At 42.7% G+C, this 19,181-nt stretch overlaps 1 protein-coding gene across 1 annotated transcript in view; it reads left to right on the top strand.

Moving 5' to 3' along the window:
* The first annotated feature begins 6,846 nt into the window (after positions 1 to 6,846).
* The window catches only part of LOC123770596 (zwei Ig domain protein zig-8), a 30,696-nt gene continuing 18,361 nt past the window's right edge, over positions 6,847 to 19,181 (top strand). Inside the window, exons 1-2 of the mRNA XM_069301567.1 lie at positions 6,847 to 6,871; positions 8,617 to 8,759. Coding sequence (XP_069157668.1) covers positions 6,847 to 6,871; positions 8,617 to 8,759 — 168 coding nt within the window. The remainder of the gene's footprint in view (positions 6,872 to 8,616; positions 8,760 to 19,181) is intronic.

Genomic DNA, 19,181 nt, shown 5'->3' with positions numbered 1-19,181 from the left:
ATTGAAAATGGGACATTGGTTTTCCCACCAAATGTAACTAGCCGAAGGTCGATCAGCCTGAATAACCCTCCAGAGGTTGATAAGCTATAACTGCAATTACTTTGCGTTAATTACGGGGAACAACATCCCTGCGGCCCAGTCCTCTGACCAGGGCCATAAGTCCAACACCAAACCAATTCATCCCGTCCTCCTAAGGTTTCAACAACGTCCAGAAACTGTCCTACTAAAGTGCCCCCTTATCCAATCCTACCAGAGGACCCTCTATAGAAAACGGATCATTATGTAAATTTCGCGAGCTGCTATTATTTTCTAGTTCGACGAATTTTTTTGGCTTAATACGTCAAAATGCGACGTTCTATTAGGAGTACGGGTTGCTGGTGCTCTGTTGAGTTTAAAACATTAATGCTACACTCTGTCTCATGGGGACCATTTTTCTTTCCGATTCCTGCATCTGTCCATCCGGACAGCTTCCTTTCCAAGCTTCAATCATTATTGGACTATTGTGTGTGTGTGTGTGTGTGTGTGTGTGTGTGTGTGTGTGTGAGAGAGAGAGAGAATTTGCATGCACGTCTTTGAAGCGACTTCATTAATGATCTTACTAATGCGCTCGGCCTGTGTACATGACGTGCTTGCACACCTGGGGGTGCCCACACCTGGCGGTGCCCACACCTGGCGGTGCCCACACCTGGGGGGCGCCCACACCTGGGGGGCGCCCACACACCCATACCCGCATACCACCACCCTCACAGTAGCGGAGAGAACCGACAAAACAACTCAACGAGTCCCCAACACCATAATTACTCTCGAAATGGCGGATCAACAGCGAACACAACGTCAACACTCAATCGGCTTTGTTTCTGCAGGATGCGTTTCTGTACACGATTTTGAATAAATCTCTGCCTACCAGCAAAAGGTCAAAATACCTACAAATCAACCGATTCATGCGCCCTCTAGCTTTACGCCCTTCTCATACTCAACAGCTATCTCCTGCGCAACCTCCGTCTTATTACTTAATAATGTGATGAAATCAATAAAATATACTAATGGGATTTATCACTTAACACAATATAGAAGAACATCTGTGTGTGATCTGACATAAATGACACAGATTATCGCTGTTCGTTACTCGCAGTATCGTGTTGATGGGGAAATCCTGCATTATGCATCCATTTGCAATGTGCCAGTGGATGATCGGGCTGATGCCATAATGGGTCATCAGGCAGGCTGAGAACGGTGACCTTGCTCTCGGCTATTAAGCCTGCAATTGCTTTTAATATCAACGGCGAGTGATCAATGCAGCCTCATCAGAGCGCGCAATATAACCTGTTGCTGGAGATTATTGCAAATTTTAGGGCAAGGAACTGATTGGTGTTGGGCTTAAAGCCTATCAAAATGTGGAGGGTTATTAAGGTCTACCAATCTCTGGAGGGTTATTAAGGCCTGCCAATCTCTGGAGGGGGGGGGGGTTATTAAGGCCTACCAATCTCTGGAGGGGGGTTATTAAGGCCTACCAATCTCTGGAGGGGGGTTATTAAGGCCTACCAATCTCTGGAGGGTTATTAAGGTCTACCAATCTTTGGAGGGTTATTAAGGTCTACCAATCTCTGGAGGGTTATTAAGGCCCTCCTCTTAATAACCTCTGAGGATTAAGACCACCAGAATTACTTACTGAACCAGCAAATTCTGTGTTGTGACTGAACACCTATTATGTAAATTGTGTGTGTACTCACTTGGTTGTGCTTGCGGGGGTTGAGCTTTGGCTCTTTGGTCCCGCCTCTCAACTGTCAATCAACAGGGGTATAGATTCTGGAGCCTACTGGGCTCTTTCAAATCTACATTTGAAACTGTGTATGGAGTCAGCCTCCACCACATCACTGAATAATGCATTCCATTTGTTAACTACTATGACACAAAAAATTGTGTGGGGGAGGGGGCTGAGTTAACTCGGTTGTACAGTCGGGTTCATTGTCGACTTACAATCTAAAAATTCGGGTTCGAGTCCCTGGCGGGAGAGAATGGTTATAGACGCGTTTCCTCTCATCTAATGATTTTATTCACCTAGCAGTAAATAGGTACCCAGGAGTTGTAGTCAACTTCTTGTGGGGGGGGGGGGTTGTATCCTGGGGTCAGTAATTCGACCTGTGGGGGGGGGGGTGTCTTCGATATAAACATATTATGTATATATATACTGGCTGCCTGTCCCCCGACACCCGTATTAAATTATGAATTATTATGAAAGGTAAACCCAAGGCTTTCAGAACATCCTTAGAAAATTGACTGTTAAAGTCAGAAAGGAAGAATAATATCAGTAAACCAAATATGAAAATTAAAGCAAGACAAAAATGGAAGAAATAAAGCAATTCATTAAGAAAACAAATTATGCAACGAATTAAGCAAATTAAAAACAAGCAAGAAAAGCAATTAAGAAGAAAACGCATCGTTCAATATTCTTATACAATAACCATAAACACAGGCCTAAGAGCAGGCCTTTCTTCCCCCCCCCCCTTACACAGTATGTACTTGCCAAGCACATAGGCCTACAATACCCCCCACCCCCACATAATCCCCATTCCCCAATACACCATTCAACAGCCTGGTGGACCAAACTCTCACAAGTCAAGCCTGGTCTCGGGCCGGGCTTGGGAAGTAGAAGAACTCCCAGAACCCCATCAAGCACGTATCATTCCCCCAAATGCCAACCAAGAACTTAAAAAAATAATTCATAAAATACCCCACAAAGCCCAATCGTCTTGGACATAAAACCAGCTAACGATGTAACGCCACTTAGGCTTGCGGAAGAAAAATTAGGCGGCTTCGTAAGGCATTCAATTCTTCGTTTGAATATTTCCTTCAAATTAACGCAGATTCAACGACCGTTCATACGTCTGAGAAAAGTAAATGACTAAGCGGAAACTAAATTAAACGACAGGCAAAGAGTAGATAGATTACACGACAAGCGAGAGATCAAAGAAGCGACAGACAGAAGCTGTGTAAAACGACATTCGTAATTCAACGAAACGAAAGCTTCATTAAACAAGAAGCTGTAGTCCTAGGAACGGGGATACGAGAACAGAGTCGGAGCTAGTTTTCCGTCTCCTGTGACCTTCCCACCTCTCTCATTCCTTTACTCCTGTTTCTCTACCTCCTTTTATCCCCTCAATACAATTCTCTTCCTCCTGCTTCGCCTGCATTTTCCCAAAGGAGAAATGCAGTGGCCGAGGCTCCGGCGGCCAATCGTCTGAGTAGGGAAGAGCCGGAAGAGAGAGGGAGGGGGAGAGGGGAGGGGTAAGGGAGAGGGGAGGGGTAAGGGAGAGGGGAGGGGTAGGGGAGAGGGAGAGGGATAGAGATGAGGGGGGGAATAAAACACTTCAGGACCGACTCATGGCGAAGCTGGAGAGAGGGGGAAATAGGCAAGGGGGGGGGGGATGGGAGAAGAATGAATTGCAGAGGGGGTGGAGCGACCAGAATAGCTTGGGTACAGAGCGGGGGGGGGGGAGGGGACAGACAGACAGGGGGTTGGGGACATACAGAATATGCGGGGAACATCACACTGCCGAGTTCTTAGTTTATTAGGTCCATATATAAATGTCTCCTGACGGTATTCATCGTAATATTTAATGGTCATCGCTGCAACTTTCAGGACTTTATGAGTGAGATCAGAAATATTTTCACAAGATATTCGATTAATTATTCCACGTTAATTTCTACTGCTGGTTTACTATAGGATGATATTTATAAGAATATCAACAAAATTATAATTATAGTTATATCTATATCTTATAATATATATACCAGCTCGTTCACATTCAAGTGTTCGGAGGAGTATGTGGCGATCGTGAGTGGGGGCAAGAAAGTCATAACTGGCTAGCCTATATGGGATTGGTTGCCTACCATTATTACAAGCCGGGCGAGTGTATGTGGGCGTGGTTTCTCCCATCGGCACTTCCTCTTTTAAGTGTATACGAGGAGGAGGGGCCTGGCTTAAACCCTGCCACACCCCCCTCCCCCCATTTGCTCTCTCCCTCGCTTGCTCTCTCTGGTGATCCAGCTATAGTGTACATTTTTATACCGTTCTTGCATGTGCCTCAGAATGTGCTGGTCTTGAGGCGGCGTGTGTGTGTATTCACCTAGTTGTGTTTGCGGGGGTTGAGCTCTGGCTCTTTCGGCCCGCCTCTCAAGCTGATTAAATTATTGTAGCCTCAAGACACACACCGTTCATGGGTTGATAGGCCTTAAGCACAAAAGGTAAACCAAACCATGAAATATTCTCTATGTATATATTCTATGTATATTCTCATTTTAAGTTGACAACAACGAGCCATCTTATCCTGACAACGGTTTTAGAAATCAAAAAATTGACGATAGGCTGAGAGGTGGGGGCCAAGAACTAAAGTTTAACCCCTCCCCTTCCACAGCAAGGTGCATAAACATGTGCACACTTTCACACACACACAATTTTATATTATATATATATATATATATATATATATATATATATATATATATATATATATATGTCGTACCTAGTAGCCAGAACGCACTTTTTGGCTTACTATGCAAGGCCCGATTTGCCTAATAAGCCAAGTGTTCCTGAATTAATATATTTTCTCTAATTTTTTTCTTATCAAATGACAAAGCTACCCATTTCATTATGTATGAGGTCAATTTTTTTTTATTGGAGTTAAAATTAACGTAGATATATGACCGAACCTAACCAACCCTACCTAACCTAACCTAACCTATCTTTATAGGTTAGGTTAGGTAGCCGAAAAAGTTAGGTTAGGTTAGGTTAGGTAGGTTAGGTATTCGAAAAACAATTAATTCATGAAAACTTGGCTTATTAGGCAAATCGGGCCTTGCATAGTAGGCCAAGAAGTGCATTCTGGCTACTAGGTACGACATATATATATATATATATATATATATATATATATATATATATATATATATATATATATATATATATATATATATGTCGTACCTAGTAGCCAGAACGCACTTCTCAGCCTACTATGCAAGGCCCAATTTGCCTAATAAGCCAAGTTTCATGAATTAATTGTTTTTCGACTACCTAACCTACCTAACCTAACTTTTTCGGCTACCTAACCTAACCTCTAAAGATAGGTTAGGTTAGGTAGGGTTGGTTAGGTTCGGTCATATATCTACGTTAATTTTAACTCCAATAAAATAAAATTGACCTCATACATAATGATATGGGTAGTTTTATAATTTAATAGGAAAAAAAATAGAGAAAATATATTATTTCAGAAAAACTTGGCTTATTAGGCAAATCGGGCCTTGCATAGTAGGCTGAGAAGTGCGTTCTGGCTACTAGGTACGACATATATATATGTTGTACCTAGTAGCCAGAACGTCGTACTCGGCCTGCTATGCAAGGCCCGATTTGCCTAATGAGCCAAGTTTTCCTGAATTAATATATTTTCTCTAATTTTTTTCTTATGAAATGATAAAGCTACCCATTTCATTATGTATGAGGTCAATTTTTTTATTGGAGTTAAAATTAACGTAGATATATGACCGAACCTAACCAACCCTACCTAACCTAACCTAACCTATCTTTATAGGTTAGGTTCGGTTAGGTAGCCGAAAAAGTTAGGTTAGGTTAGGTTAGGTAGGTTTGATAGTCGAAAAACAATTCATGAAAACTTGGCTTATTAGGCAAATCGGGCCTTGCATAGTAGGCTAAGAAGTGCGTTCTGGCTACTATGTACGACATATATATATACATATATATATATACATATATATATATATATATATATATATAAAGTATAAATATACTTCTATTTATATAATGTGTAAATATATACATATATAAACACACACACCCATAATACATAAATGAATACGTACAAACAAGCACAAACATTTGATACATATGCATTCTTTACATGAATACACATACACGCATATATATATTGCTTCAACTACACATCAAATAAATTCGAAAGATTTAAAAGATTATACAAAGCCGTACTTTGCCTTGTTGGGAACAAGCCTACATTTTTTTCATTCCATTGCGAACAATCTCTCGTAGATATAGGGGAAAATACATTAAAATTGTTGAATAATATTGGAAAGGTCGCCCGAGGTGTGTGTACTCAACTAGGTGTGCTTGCGGGGGTTGAGCTCCGCCTCCTTGGTCCCGCCTCTCAACTGTCAATCAGCTGGTGTATAGATTCCTGAGAGTTTAAGAGTGCCAGTGTGCGTGCGCGAACGAGTGAGTGAGTGAGTGAAGCCAACTGTGGGTTGAACTCTAGTTCCGGGGCTCCTCCTCTGAGGTGTTATTCAACTCGTCACAGGCCCGCCTCCTGGTCCTGGCAACTCGTCTGGGCTGAAACTCTACCCCTTAGATGGTTAGTGGTAGAAGTAGACGTCCTAGTAGATAAGGAAGTAGAGAGAGATTAGGAAGCTGACGAGAAGGAAGATCAGCACAGGAGGTAGAGCGGCGGTGGCATAAGGTAGGAAGTAGGAAGATAAGGAGGAAGAATAACTGGCAAGAGGTTAAAGATATAGTGAAGGGAGGAGAAAGCAAAAAGCAAAACAGGTAGGGGTCGGCAAGCCAACGAACTTTGAACCCCCCCCCCCCCCCCCCCCTCTCTCTCTCTCTCTCTCTATACCTACTTCCTCTTCCAGAATTTCGCCTCCCCATCCCTCTACCTTCCTTATCCTTTCCAAACCCTTTGGACATCAAAGTTAAGTATAGGTCGGGGGGAAAAGAGGGGAAATAGCTTTTGCAGCAAAGGCCTTTTTTTATCGTTTTGATGTTACAGTTAAGAACGGTTTGAATGGCCTTGTTTTGTTTGAGGTAATTTTCTGCTGGAAATGACCTTCATTGTGCCAGATGCGGGTATGTGTATTGTATAATTCTCTCTCTCTCTCTCTCTCTCTCTCTCTCTCTCTCTCTCTCTCTCTCTCTCTCATGCACCCCCTCCCCACACACACAAACACCCTAGCCATCCCCATAGACACACACACACACCAGCTTCCCTCTCTCACACACACACACACAAGCTTCCCTCTCACACACACACACACACAAGCTTCCCTCACACACACACACACACACACACACACACACACACACACACAAGCTTCCCTCTCACACACACACACCAGCTTCCCTCTCACACACACACACACACACACCAGCCTCCCTCTCACACACACACACACACACACACACAAGCTTCCCTCTCACACACACACACACACACACACACACAAGCTTCCCTCTCACACACACGCCCACACATCATCGGGACCACAACAACAGCTGTCCAGGCAGGACAAACAGGTTCCCCGCGGGAAATTACGTTCTTGATTTCGGCTTCGCAGAAGGCATTTTCACCCTCCGCCTCCCCCCACCCCCTTCACGACCTTCTCCCCCTCACTATCCTCTCACCTTCATGTCACCATTCTCTCACCGTCTCCTCTCGCTCCCCCCTTTCACCACCACCTCTTTCCCTTCGAGTCATTTTCGTTAAGAATATGCAACTTGTTTTATATTAGTATTCGATTCAGTAGTCATTTGATGTAATAGAGATAATTTCAGGTTTCTAAAACGAATTGAATTGAGGTTCTGTAGTTATGATTTGTGGGTTCAATAATGACAATTTTTGCTCCTTTGGTGAGTAATGAATGTTATATGGTGATTATTTAACATTGCTTGATTGTCTGAAGTTTGATAATTGTGTTTTTTTAAGGACTAGGTTAAATGTTGTCTATCACCCTCCAAAGTGTTAATAAAGCCATACATATACTCCACTGTAAATTCATATATACCTGTTTATTTGAATTGGACTTTACAAAAAACAGCTTAAATAAGATTTAATTAAAAATTATTTTAAACAAATTTTCCTGAAAACTGAAAATGTTGTTGATAATTTAGTGCTGCCATTATATAACTATTTTGTAATAATGCAAAAATTATATTACGCTTCTATATTTTCTGTATGTTTTTTTAATTTTATATATTATGTTAAATATATTATTGCATCAGAATATAATAATAGAATATCATGTTTTTGTCTTATCGTTGATTTCGTGTTAAGCTTAAATAAATTAAGGCCAATCAACCTCTAGAGGGTCTTTTAAGACCACAACAACAGCTTACTGACCAATTAGCAGTTATACTTAAGTCTTTAACATAGTCCAGAATTAAAGTAAACTAGGCAAAGGGAAAGAGTATACTTTCTAGTGTCTAAGAGTAAAGGGTATTATTCTTAAAGTATACATCCCTTAACACACAAAAGATAGTATTTTAATATTTGAAAAATAAAAAGATTTTTATATAATTATATTTTTGGAATTTATAATAATTATAGTTTGATAATGTAATTACATTTAATTATATATTTGCATTTTCTCTTTAATCCGTATTAATAACAAGTACAGTACACGACCAGCATCTGCAACCAATCAACGAGCTTTATTTCCTCTTTGGATCAATCAGGTGAGGAAGGTCCAAGTTAGCCACCTATCACCATTCACCCCCCCCCCCCGTCTCTTTGGACCAATCAGGAAGCTGTGCACGCATCCAATTTGATAACAAATCACCAATCTCTGTTCTCTCTCTCTCTCTGCACCAATCAGGAGGCGTGGGCGTGGGCGTGCGGGCGGCTGATGGTTGGCGCGGACGGAGCCCAGAATTCGGTCGAGCAGAGGAGACAGTTACGGTTGAAGAAGGACAGACGGCCAAGCTGCCCTGCATTGTTTATCACCTGAACGACCGTTCGGTGAGTGTGTGTGTGTGTGTGTGTGTGTGTGTACACGCTTGTGCTTGCGGGGGTTGAGCTCTGGCTCTTTGGTCCAGCCTCTCAACTGTCAATCAACTGGTGAACAGGTTCCTGAGCCTACTGGGCTCTCTATCATATCTACACTTGAAACTGTGTATGGAGTCAGCCTCCACCACATCACTGCCTAATGTATTCCATCTGTTAACTACTCTGACACTGAAAAAGTTCTTTCTAACGTCCCTGTGGCTCATTTGGGAACTCAGTTTCCACCTGTGTCCCCTTGTTCGCATACCACCCGTGTTAAACAGTGTCTATCTACCCTGTCAATTCCTCTGAGAATTCTGTAGGTATTGATCATGTCTCCCCGAGCTCTCCTGTCTTCCTGTGTCGTGAGGTGCATTTCACGCAGCGTTTCCTCGTAGTTCTGGGACAAGTCTAGTGGCATACCTGTGAACTTTTTCAAGCTTCGGCTTGTGCTTGCGTACTCACCTAATTGTGAGTAAGATCACCAATAAAAATAAAAATAAAATAAATAAAATAATAAACAATAAACTCGCTAAAACAATAATAAAAACAATAAACTCACAATAAAAATTGTGAGTAAGAGATCACCTAATAATTTGCGTGTGTGTGTGTGTGTGTGTGTGTGTGTGTGTGTGTGTGTGGGTGTGTGGGTGGGTGTGTGTGTGTGTGTGTGTGTGTGTGTGTGTGTGTGTGTGGGGAGAGGGGGGATGCGTCGTCTCCTCTCTACGTTCATTTCCAACCCCTTTCCTTCCCCCCCTACAATGCCCCCTCACCCCCCCCCATTCTCCGGTATTGGGGGATCGACATCCCACAAACAGGCGCCGCTGGGGACGCCTGTAATAACGGCTCACACCTGCTCGACCCCATTCTTAGGGAGACCGTAACTCCTGCAGGGGGAAGCTGCCCATGGATTTTGTCCTCTTTGGAACACTGTATTTGAGCCATGGGGACCATCAAGGTTGGTTAGGTTAGGGCACCATGGATGGTGCCACGAATATAAGGCGTCAGAAAGCTCATTAAGACAGTATGCCATACAGAGAAGAACCATTGGGAAGGTCATTTGGGAAGGGAACTATCAGGGGGGAAAGCGCCAAACCATTACGACTATATAGCACTGGGAAAGGGGTCAGGATTTGGGATGGGACGGAGGGGGAAAGGAATGGTGCCCAACCAATTGTGGACGGTCGGGAATTGAGCGCCGACCTGCATGAAGCGAGACCGTCGCTCTACCGTCCAGCCCAAGTGGTTGGGCAAAAGAGAGTAAGAGGTCACATGGTAGCCACTGGTGGCTCCTTTTAAAGATCTAAGGGGGGGGGGGGTGTTAAGTTTTAAGTTAAAAGTTAATTTGTCGTTATTTTCTGAGTGAGACAAAGCAAAGGCAACTGAATATTAAATGGGTTTGTTATGGTGTTGAGCGTGAGGCCTATCAGCCTCTGGAGGGTTATTAAGGCCTATCAGCCACTGGAGGGTTATTAAGGCCTATCAGCCTCTGGAGGGTTATTAAGGCCTATCAGCCTCTGGAGGGTTATTAAGGCCTATCAACCTCTGGAGGGTTATTAAGGCCTATCAGCCTCTGGAGGGTTATTAAGGCCTATCAGCCTCTGGAGGGTTATTAAGGCCTATCAGCCTCTGGAGGGTTATTAAGGTCTATCAGCCTCTGGAGGGTTATTAAGGTCTATCAGCCTCTGGAGGGTTATTAAGGCCTATCAACCTCTGGAGGGTTATTAAGGCCTATCAACCTCTGGAGGGTTATTAAGGCCTATTAACCTCTGGAGGGTTATTAAGACCTATCAACCTCTGGAGGGTTATTAAGGCCTATCAGCCTCTGGAGGGTTATTAAGGCCTATCAACCTCTGGAGGGTTATTAAGGCCTATCAGCCTCTGGAGGGTTATTAAGGCCTATCAGCCTCTGGAGGGTTATTAAGACCTATCAACCTCTGGAGGGTTATTAAGACCTATCAACCTCTGGAGGGTTATTAAGGGAGGGTTATTAAGGCCTATCAACCTCTGGAGGGTTATTAAGGGAGGGTTATTAAGGCCTATCAACCTCTGGAGGGTTATTAAGGGAGGGTTATTAAGGCCTATCAACCTCTGGAGGGTTATTAAGACCTATCAACCTCTGGAGGGTTATTAAGGGAGGGTTATTAAGGCCTATCAACCTCTGGAGGGTTATTAAGGCCTATCAACCTCTGGAGGGTTATTAAGGCCTATCAACCTCTGGAGGGTTATTAAGGCCTATCAACCTCTGGAGGGTTATTAAGACCTATCAACCTCTGGAGGGTTATTAAGACCTATCAACCTCTGGAGGGTTATTAAGGCCTATCAACCTCTGGAGGGTTATTAAGGGAGGGTTATTAAGGCCTATCAACCTCTGGAGGGTTATTAAGGCCTATCAACCTCTGGAGGGTTATTAAGGCCTATCAACCTCTGGAGGGTTATTAAGGGAGGGTTATTAAGGCCTATCAACCTCTGGAGGGTTATTAAGGCCTATCAACCTCTGGAGGGTTATTAAGACCTATCAACCTCTGGAGGGTTATTAAGGCCTATCAACCTCTGGAGGGTTATTAAGGCCTATCAACCTCTGGAGGGTTATTAAGGCCTATCAACCTCTGGAGGGTTATTAAGGGAGGGTTATTAAGGCCTATCAACCTCTGGAGGGTTATTAAGGCCTATCAACCTCTGGAGGGTTATTAAGACCTATCAACCTCTGGAGGGTTATTAAGGCCTATCAACCTCTGGAGGGTTATTAAGGGAGGGTTATTAAGGCCTATCAACCTCTGGAGGGTTATTAAGGCCTATCAACCTCTGGAGGGTTATTAAGGGAGGGTTATTAAGGCCTATCAACCTCTGGAGGGTTATTAAGGCCTATCAACCTCTGGAGGGTTATTAAGACCTATCAACCTCTGGAGGGTTATTAAGGCCTATCAACCTCTGGAGGGTTATTAAGGGAGGGTTATTAAGGCCTATCAACCTCTGGAGGGTTATTAAGACCTATCAACCTCTGGAGGGTTATTAAGGCCTATCAACCTCTGGAGGGTTATTAAGGGAGGGTTATTAAGGCCTATCAACCTCTGGAGGGTTATTAAGGCCTATCAACCTCTGGAGGGTTATTAAGGGAGGGTTATTAAGGCCTATCAACCTCTGGAGGGTTATTAAGGCCTATCAACCTCTGGAGGGTTATTAAGACCTATCAACCTCTGGAGGGTTATTAAGGCCTATCAACCTCTGGAGGGTTATTAAGGGAGGGTTATTAAGGCCTATCAACCTCTGGAGGGTTATTAAGGCCTATCAACCTCTGGAGGGTTATTAAGGGAGGGTTATTAAGGCCTATCAACCTCTGGAGGGTTATTAAGGCCTATCAACCTCTGGTGGGTTATTAAGACCTATCAACCTCTGGTGGGTTATTAAGGCCTATCAACCTCTGGAGGGTTATTAAGACCTATCAACCTCTGGAGGGTTATTAAGGCCTATCAACCTCTGGAGGGTTATTAAGGGAGGGTTATTAAGGCCTATCAACCTCTGGAGGGTTATTAAGGGAGGTTTATTAAGGCCTACCAACCTCTGGAGGGTTATTAAGGGAGGGTTATTAAGGCCTATCAACCTCTGGAGGGTTATTAAGGGAGGGTTATTAAGGCCTATCAACCTCTGGAGGGTTATTAAGGCCTATCAACCTCTGGAGGGTTATTAAGACCTATCAACCTCTGGAGGGTTATTAAGGCCTATCAACCTCTGGAGGGTTATTAAGGCCTATCAACCTCTGGAGGGTTATTAAGGCCTATCAACCTCTGGAGGGTTATTAAGACCTATCAACCTCTGGAGGGTTATTAAGGCCTATCAACCTCTGGAGGGTTATTAAGACCTATCAACCTCTGGAGGGTTATTAAGACCTATCAACCTCTGGAGGGTTATTAAGGCCTATCAACCTCTGGAGGGTTATTAAGACCTATCAACCTCTGGAGGGTTATTAAGACCTATCAACCTCTGGAGGGTTATTAAGGCCTATCAACCTCTGGAGGGTTATTAAGGCCCCACAAAATATGACCAACCAAAAATATACTTTAGTCCTAAACATAGTCCATGACTAAAGTTAACCCCCCCCCCCCATTAAGGGTGTTAAGGGCTAGGAATTAAGGGTGGTGAGAGACCATAGCACAGTGTGGTGATCATGCCTCAGGAGTTAAGGAAGTTATCGTTTATAAGCTAAGAGTGATGAATGTATGGCCTAAGAGCCCTAAGTGCTAGAAGTTAACGGTGCTAATGGGAGCCTATTAAGAGAGCTAAGGGCAAGGAGTTAAAGGGGAAAAATGGGAATAGGAGTCTAGGTGTATACTCATAATGGCTACCACGGAGAGTTCTGGCGAGAGAGAGGGGGCGATGACCCCCCTAGATTATAATACTAAATTTATGAAGAGACTGTATTAGTGGGCAAAGGGAGGGGGTCGGACAATAGGGAAAGGGGGTGCTGGTCGCGGAACCAGTGAAGCATAGTGGGGGAGATAGTGTTGGCGAAGAGGGAGGAATGTTGGGGAGGACGAGGGTTGGGTCGTCTGAGAAAGATGGGGGGATGTGAGGAAGTGTTGGAGATTGTGGTGGAGCGTTTCATGTGAAACGTAATTGTTGGTGTTGGGGATTGTTATGTGGGGACAAAAGCGTTGGTGAGAGTGAGGGAGACACTGTTGAAGATTGTTGTAGGGAAGAACAACAATGAGAGACAATCAAGAAGTGTTGGAGAAGGATGAATAGGTGAGTAAGAATGGGGTTAATACGAATAATTGATGTGGCAGAGAGAGAGAGAGAGAGAGAGAGAGAGAGAGAGAGAGAGAGAGAGAGAGAGAGAGAGAGAGAGAGAGAGAGAGAGAGAGAGAGAGAGAGAGAGAGAGAGAGAGAGAGAGAGAGAGAGAGAGAGAGAGAGAGAGAGAGAGAGAGAGAGAGAGAGAGAGAGAGAAAAAGGTTGATAATTCTCTCTCCACATCATGAACACATTAGACTACCGATTTGTTCAACAAAATACAAAAAAAAACACACAACAAACTCGGAAGCTTCCAACACATCCTATAGAAACACTTTATAATTCTTATCAATCACTCTATGGTACAAAGTTTATTTTCCACACCACAGACGTGATAGAGGCGTAGATTACCTTCGGTTAAAAAAGTGTGTTGGTTTGGGGGGGGGGCGGGGGATATTAGTTTTTCTGACGCCCGTTTTCTGTTCATTAACGGAAACTGTAGGAATTTTGTTGGGAGTTGGATTTTTTCTTCCATTGAGATTTTAGTCAGTATTCAGGCAATTTGTCGACCAGGAAGCGACTTTTTCATACTTGGGTTAGACGGTAGAGCGACGGTCTCGCTTCATGCAGGTCGGCGTTCAATCTACGACCGTCCAAGTGGTTGGGGCACCATTCTAATTCCCTCGTCCAATCCCAAATCCTAATCCCGATCCCGTCAAAAGTGCTATATAGCCGTAATAGCTTGGTGTTTACTGCTGATAATACCCTTCCCTTATTGCGGTTCCAAGATACATGCACAAGATACCTCCCTCAAGTTAATTTATACAGCTTTTTTGTCTTTGTTCAGTAAGCTCCATCGACCAGGAGAGGGGAAAAAATGGTAATTCCCGCACCGCGTTTGGGTTAGTTTCCCCTCGCCTCCGGCTGGAAGGTTGAAGCCCTTCTTGCAGCGAGGCGAGGCTCAGCCACCAGGAGCCATTTCCTCCCATTTTTTTTTTTTTTTTTTGAGATATATACAAGAGTTGTTACATTCTTGTACAGCCACTAGTACGCGTAGCGTTTCGGGCAGGTCCTTAATCCTATGGTCCCTGGAATACGATCCCCCGCCGCGAAGAATCGTTTTTTCATCCAAGTACACATTTTACTGTTGCGTTAAACAGAGGCTACAGTTAAGGAATTGCGCCCAGTAAATCCTCCCCGGCCAGGATACGAACCCATGACATAGCGCTCGCGGAACGCCAGGCGAGTGTCTTACCCCTACACCACGGAGACTGCCCATGATAAACCGTCCTGAACATTCACTCAACCACCTTTTTTCCTGCTAGCAAGCGAATCGGGGACCAGCATGGCGAAGCCCTGTGATTTAGGGCACCAAGGAGCCTACGCGCCTCCTTCGGGTTACAAGTCCTAGTACACGATAATGGTTATTCGGTAAGGGGCCTGGTGGATAGCGCGCAGTTCTCGTAATTCTGTGGTGCGGGTTCGATTCCCGCACGAAGCAGAAACAAATGGGCAAAGTTTCTTTCACCCTGAATGCCCCTGTTACCTAGCAGTAAATAGATACCTGGGAGTTAGTCAGCTGTCGCGGGCTGCTTCCTGGAGTGTGTGGTGTGAGAAAAAAAATAGTAGTTAGTAAACAGTTGAGAGGCGGGCCGAAAGAGCAAAGCTCAACCCCCGCAAACACAACTAGGTGAACACAACTAGGTGAACACAACTAGGTGAACACAACTAGGTGAATATGAAAAGCCGATTTGTTTATTGGAGGAAACAATAGAAAAATCAATTTGTTTAAGTTCGACAGATGTGCAATGATAATGAATTGATTATTATGCCATGAAAGATCATTATAGCAACGATGTATCATTAATGATAGATCATATCAGCAATGATAGATTATAACAACGATTCGTCCCATTATAGCAATGATATATCGCTATGTGGGCGCGATAACGATATACCAGCCATACCTTAGTGTGTAATTAAACTCCGTGAATTACTGTATTCCACCGACGCAAACCAGCAGGGTGGAAGCAATTACAGCAAACTTATTTGAACAAATAATATCATATAATTACAGACTTAAACCTCTGAACGCATCGCTCATGTTTAACCAGTGATATATTGGACCTGTTTAGCTACATAATTATAGATGGCGACTACGAGTACAAGACTGATGTTGCAAGGGCTGTTTCCTGGAATTGGTAGGAGAGGGGGTCGAGTGGGGGCTTGGCTAGGGGGTGTAAGGGGTGAAGGTTGATAGGGAGGTATAGCCTCAAGCAGCCATTTACCTCTATATACATATATTTTCATTTACATAAAAAGGTCACATATCTCTACATAAGCACAGTGCCAGCAATAGATTGTACTTAATATAGTCGAGGTGGGTTCACGCGTTCTAAACTTTTATTCAGACCTTTTGAGATCACGGGGTGGCAATATTGGCCCACGTAGCCAGTGATATACGATGCATTTTAGAGACATGAAAAGTACATATATTCTCTCATGGCCACTATATTTTAAGAATATTTATATATATGATCACAAGACATGTGATCATATGTCACAGACGCTATATTATATATATATATATATATATATATATATATATATATATATATATATATATATATATATATATATATATATATATATATATTGTGTGTGTGTGTGTGTATGATATATAATGAAAATGTTCAAAAATTTTACGTCTGTGAGAAAATGATGAACTCACACGATTTATAATGATTATATATATATATTTAAAATGTTACTAAAAAATTAAAGTATTTATATATGTAATAAACAATTATCTTTTTTGAAACTATAATTTTTTTATCGGTATCATTTAATTTTATAGAATATATATATATATATATATATATATATATATATAATATATATAATATATATATATATATATATATATATATATATATATATATATATATATATATATATATATATATGTAGGGACAATGTCAGACCACGGAGGAAAATGAAACAGGAATTTCCTTAAGTACTTTCGTATATTAAATACATCTTCAGAAGGAATGATTCCTTCTGAAGATGTATTTAATATACGAAAGTACTTAAGGAAATTCCTGTTTCATTTTCCTCCGTGGTCTGACATTGTCACATTCTTTATCACGTGTTTATTTTCGTGATATACACACATTATATATATATATATATATATATATATATATATATATATATATATATATATATATATATACAACTTTAGAACACTTTCCCACCAGGAGACTCGAACCCTAGCCAGCACAGAAGCCTTCCAGCAACTGGCATAACAGGTACGCCTTAACCCTCTTCACCACCTGCTCAGACCCTTAAAAGAGATGGTAATTTCGGAGTATTTAAATACACCAAAGATCAACACCTCCCAAGAGCACTAGAGCAAGTGAGGGGTCATTTAGACGTTAATTTCATCAAGTCCCTGTTAATATGGGAAGACACAGTGTCTATGCTTAAGGCACAACTCTCCTAAACACGAGAGTGAAGTATACAACTTTAGAACACTTTCCCACCAGGAGACTCGAACCCTAGCCAGCACAGAAGCCTTCCAGCAACTGGCATAACAGGTACGCCTTAACCCTCTTCACCCTATATATATATATATATATATATATATATATATATATATATATATATATATATATATATATATATATATATATATATATTATATATATATATATATGTGTGTGTGTGTGTGTAAATCACGAAATTTAACGTGATGAAAAATATGACAGTGTCAGACCACGGAGGAAGAATTTAAACATAAATTTCCTCAAGTATTTTCGTATTTAATAATACATTTTCACCCTTCTGAAGATGTATTATTAAATACGAAGGTATTTAAGGAAATTCCTATTAAAATTCTTCCTCCGTGGTCTGACAGTCATATATATTACATGTATACCTAAAAGGGGTACCACCTCTGGTGCAAGTGTAGGGACCCATAGCCTTGGATAAGAAAATAAAGAGTACTCAGAGAAGATCTAGTGGATCCTCACTAAACACTTATTTTCTTCTCCTACCACCCTTATATTTTTTATTAAAGGTATTTTTACGTTGAATATAAACTAGAAGCATGATGAAAGACTGACGGAACTAGATGTCACCTCATTAGGAAAGAAAAAGGTAGAAGTAGACATGATCACAACATAAGAGATTACTATTATGTGGGGCAATGACAAAACGTTTAGCAAGAAGAGGGGGATATAGGTGGAAACTATAAACCCAGATACGTGACAATATCAGAACCAGATTTGCCGTTACGGTGAAATTAACCACTTATTCAGAAGATGGTTTGATTTGGGGCTAAGGCATCAACCACCCTTCGGAGTTAAATTCAGGCCATCACAATGGCTTATTGAACTCTGTGTATACACCGAGAAGCGGGGTTCACCTCTATAGCTGGATAAGCTATAGAGGTGAACCCCACCTCTATAGCTCAGTGAACCTCTACCTCTATCTCATGGGAGGACACCCAGAATTTAGAGGTAAACTACGCTAACCCTAGTTAAGGTTTGATAAACAAAATAATATGACAGTCCTGGTCCATAATATCAGACGCTCGGTGCCTATTGTGGTCCATACTAACAGAAGTTGGTCCATACTAGCAGGTGGTGGTCCATACTAGCAGGTGGTGGTCCATACTAGCAGGTGGTGGTCCATACTAGCAGAAGTTGGTCCATACTAGCAGAAGTTGGTCCATACTAGCAGAAGGTGGTCCATACTAGCAGGTGGTGGTCCATACTAGCAGGTGGTGGTCCATACTAGCAGGTGGTGGTCCATACTAGCAGGTGGTGGTCCATACTAGCAGAAGTTGGTCCATACTAGCAGAAGCTGGTCCATACTAGCAGGTGGTGGTCCATACTAGCAGGTGGTGGTCCATACTAGCAGGTGGTGGTCCATACTAGCAGGTGGTGGTCCATACTAGCAGGTGGTGGTCCATACTAGCAGGTGGTGGTCCATACTAGCAGGTGGTGGTCCATACTAGCAGAAGTTGGTCCATACTAGCAGAAGCTGGTCCATACTAGCAGGTGGTGGTCCATACTAGCAGGTGGTGGTCCATACTAGCAGGTGGTGGTCCATACTAGCAGAAGTTGGTCCATACTAGCAGGTGGTGGTCCATACTAGCAGGTGGTGGTCCATACTAGCAGGTGGTGGTCCATACTAGCAGAAGTTGGTCCATACTAGCAGAAGCTGGTCCATACTAGCAGGTGGTGGTCCATACTAGCAGGTGGTGGTCCATACTAGCAGGTGGTGGTCCATACTAGCAGAAGTTGGTCCATACTAGCAGGTGGTGGTCCATACTAGCAGGTGGTGGTCCATACTAGCAGGTGGTGGTCCATACTAGCAGAAGGTGGTCCATACTAGCAGAAGGTGGTCCATACTAGCAGGTGGTGGTCCATACTAGCAGGTGGTGGTCCATACTAGCAGGTGGTGGTCCATACTAGCAGAAGGTGGTCCATACTAGCAGAAGGTGGTCCATACTAGCAGAAGGTGGTCCATACTAGCAGAAGGTGGTCCATACTAGCAGGTGGTGGTCCATACTAGCAGAAGTTGGTCCATACTAGCAGAAGCTGGTCCATACTAGCAGAAGCTGGTCCATACTAGCAGAAGCTGGTCCATACTAGCAGGTG

The sequence above is a fragment of the Procambarus clarkii genome, chromosome 46 (genome assembly GCF_040958095.1).
Source record: "Procambarus clarkii isolate CNS0578487 chromosome 46, FALCON_Pclarkii_2.0, whole genome shotgun sequence".
In the NCBI taxonomy this organism is placed as follows: Eukaryota; Metazoa; Arthropoda; class Malacostraca; order Decapoda; family Cambaridae; genus Procambarus; species Procambarus clarkii.
The sequence above is the reverse complement of the archived record's forward strand: the minus strand, read 5'-3'. Positions and strand labels throughout refer to the sequence as shown.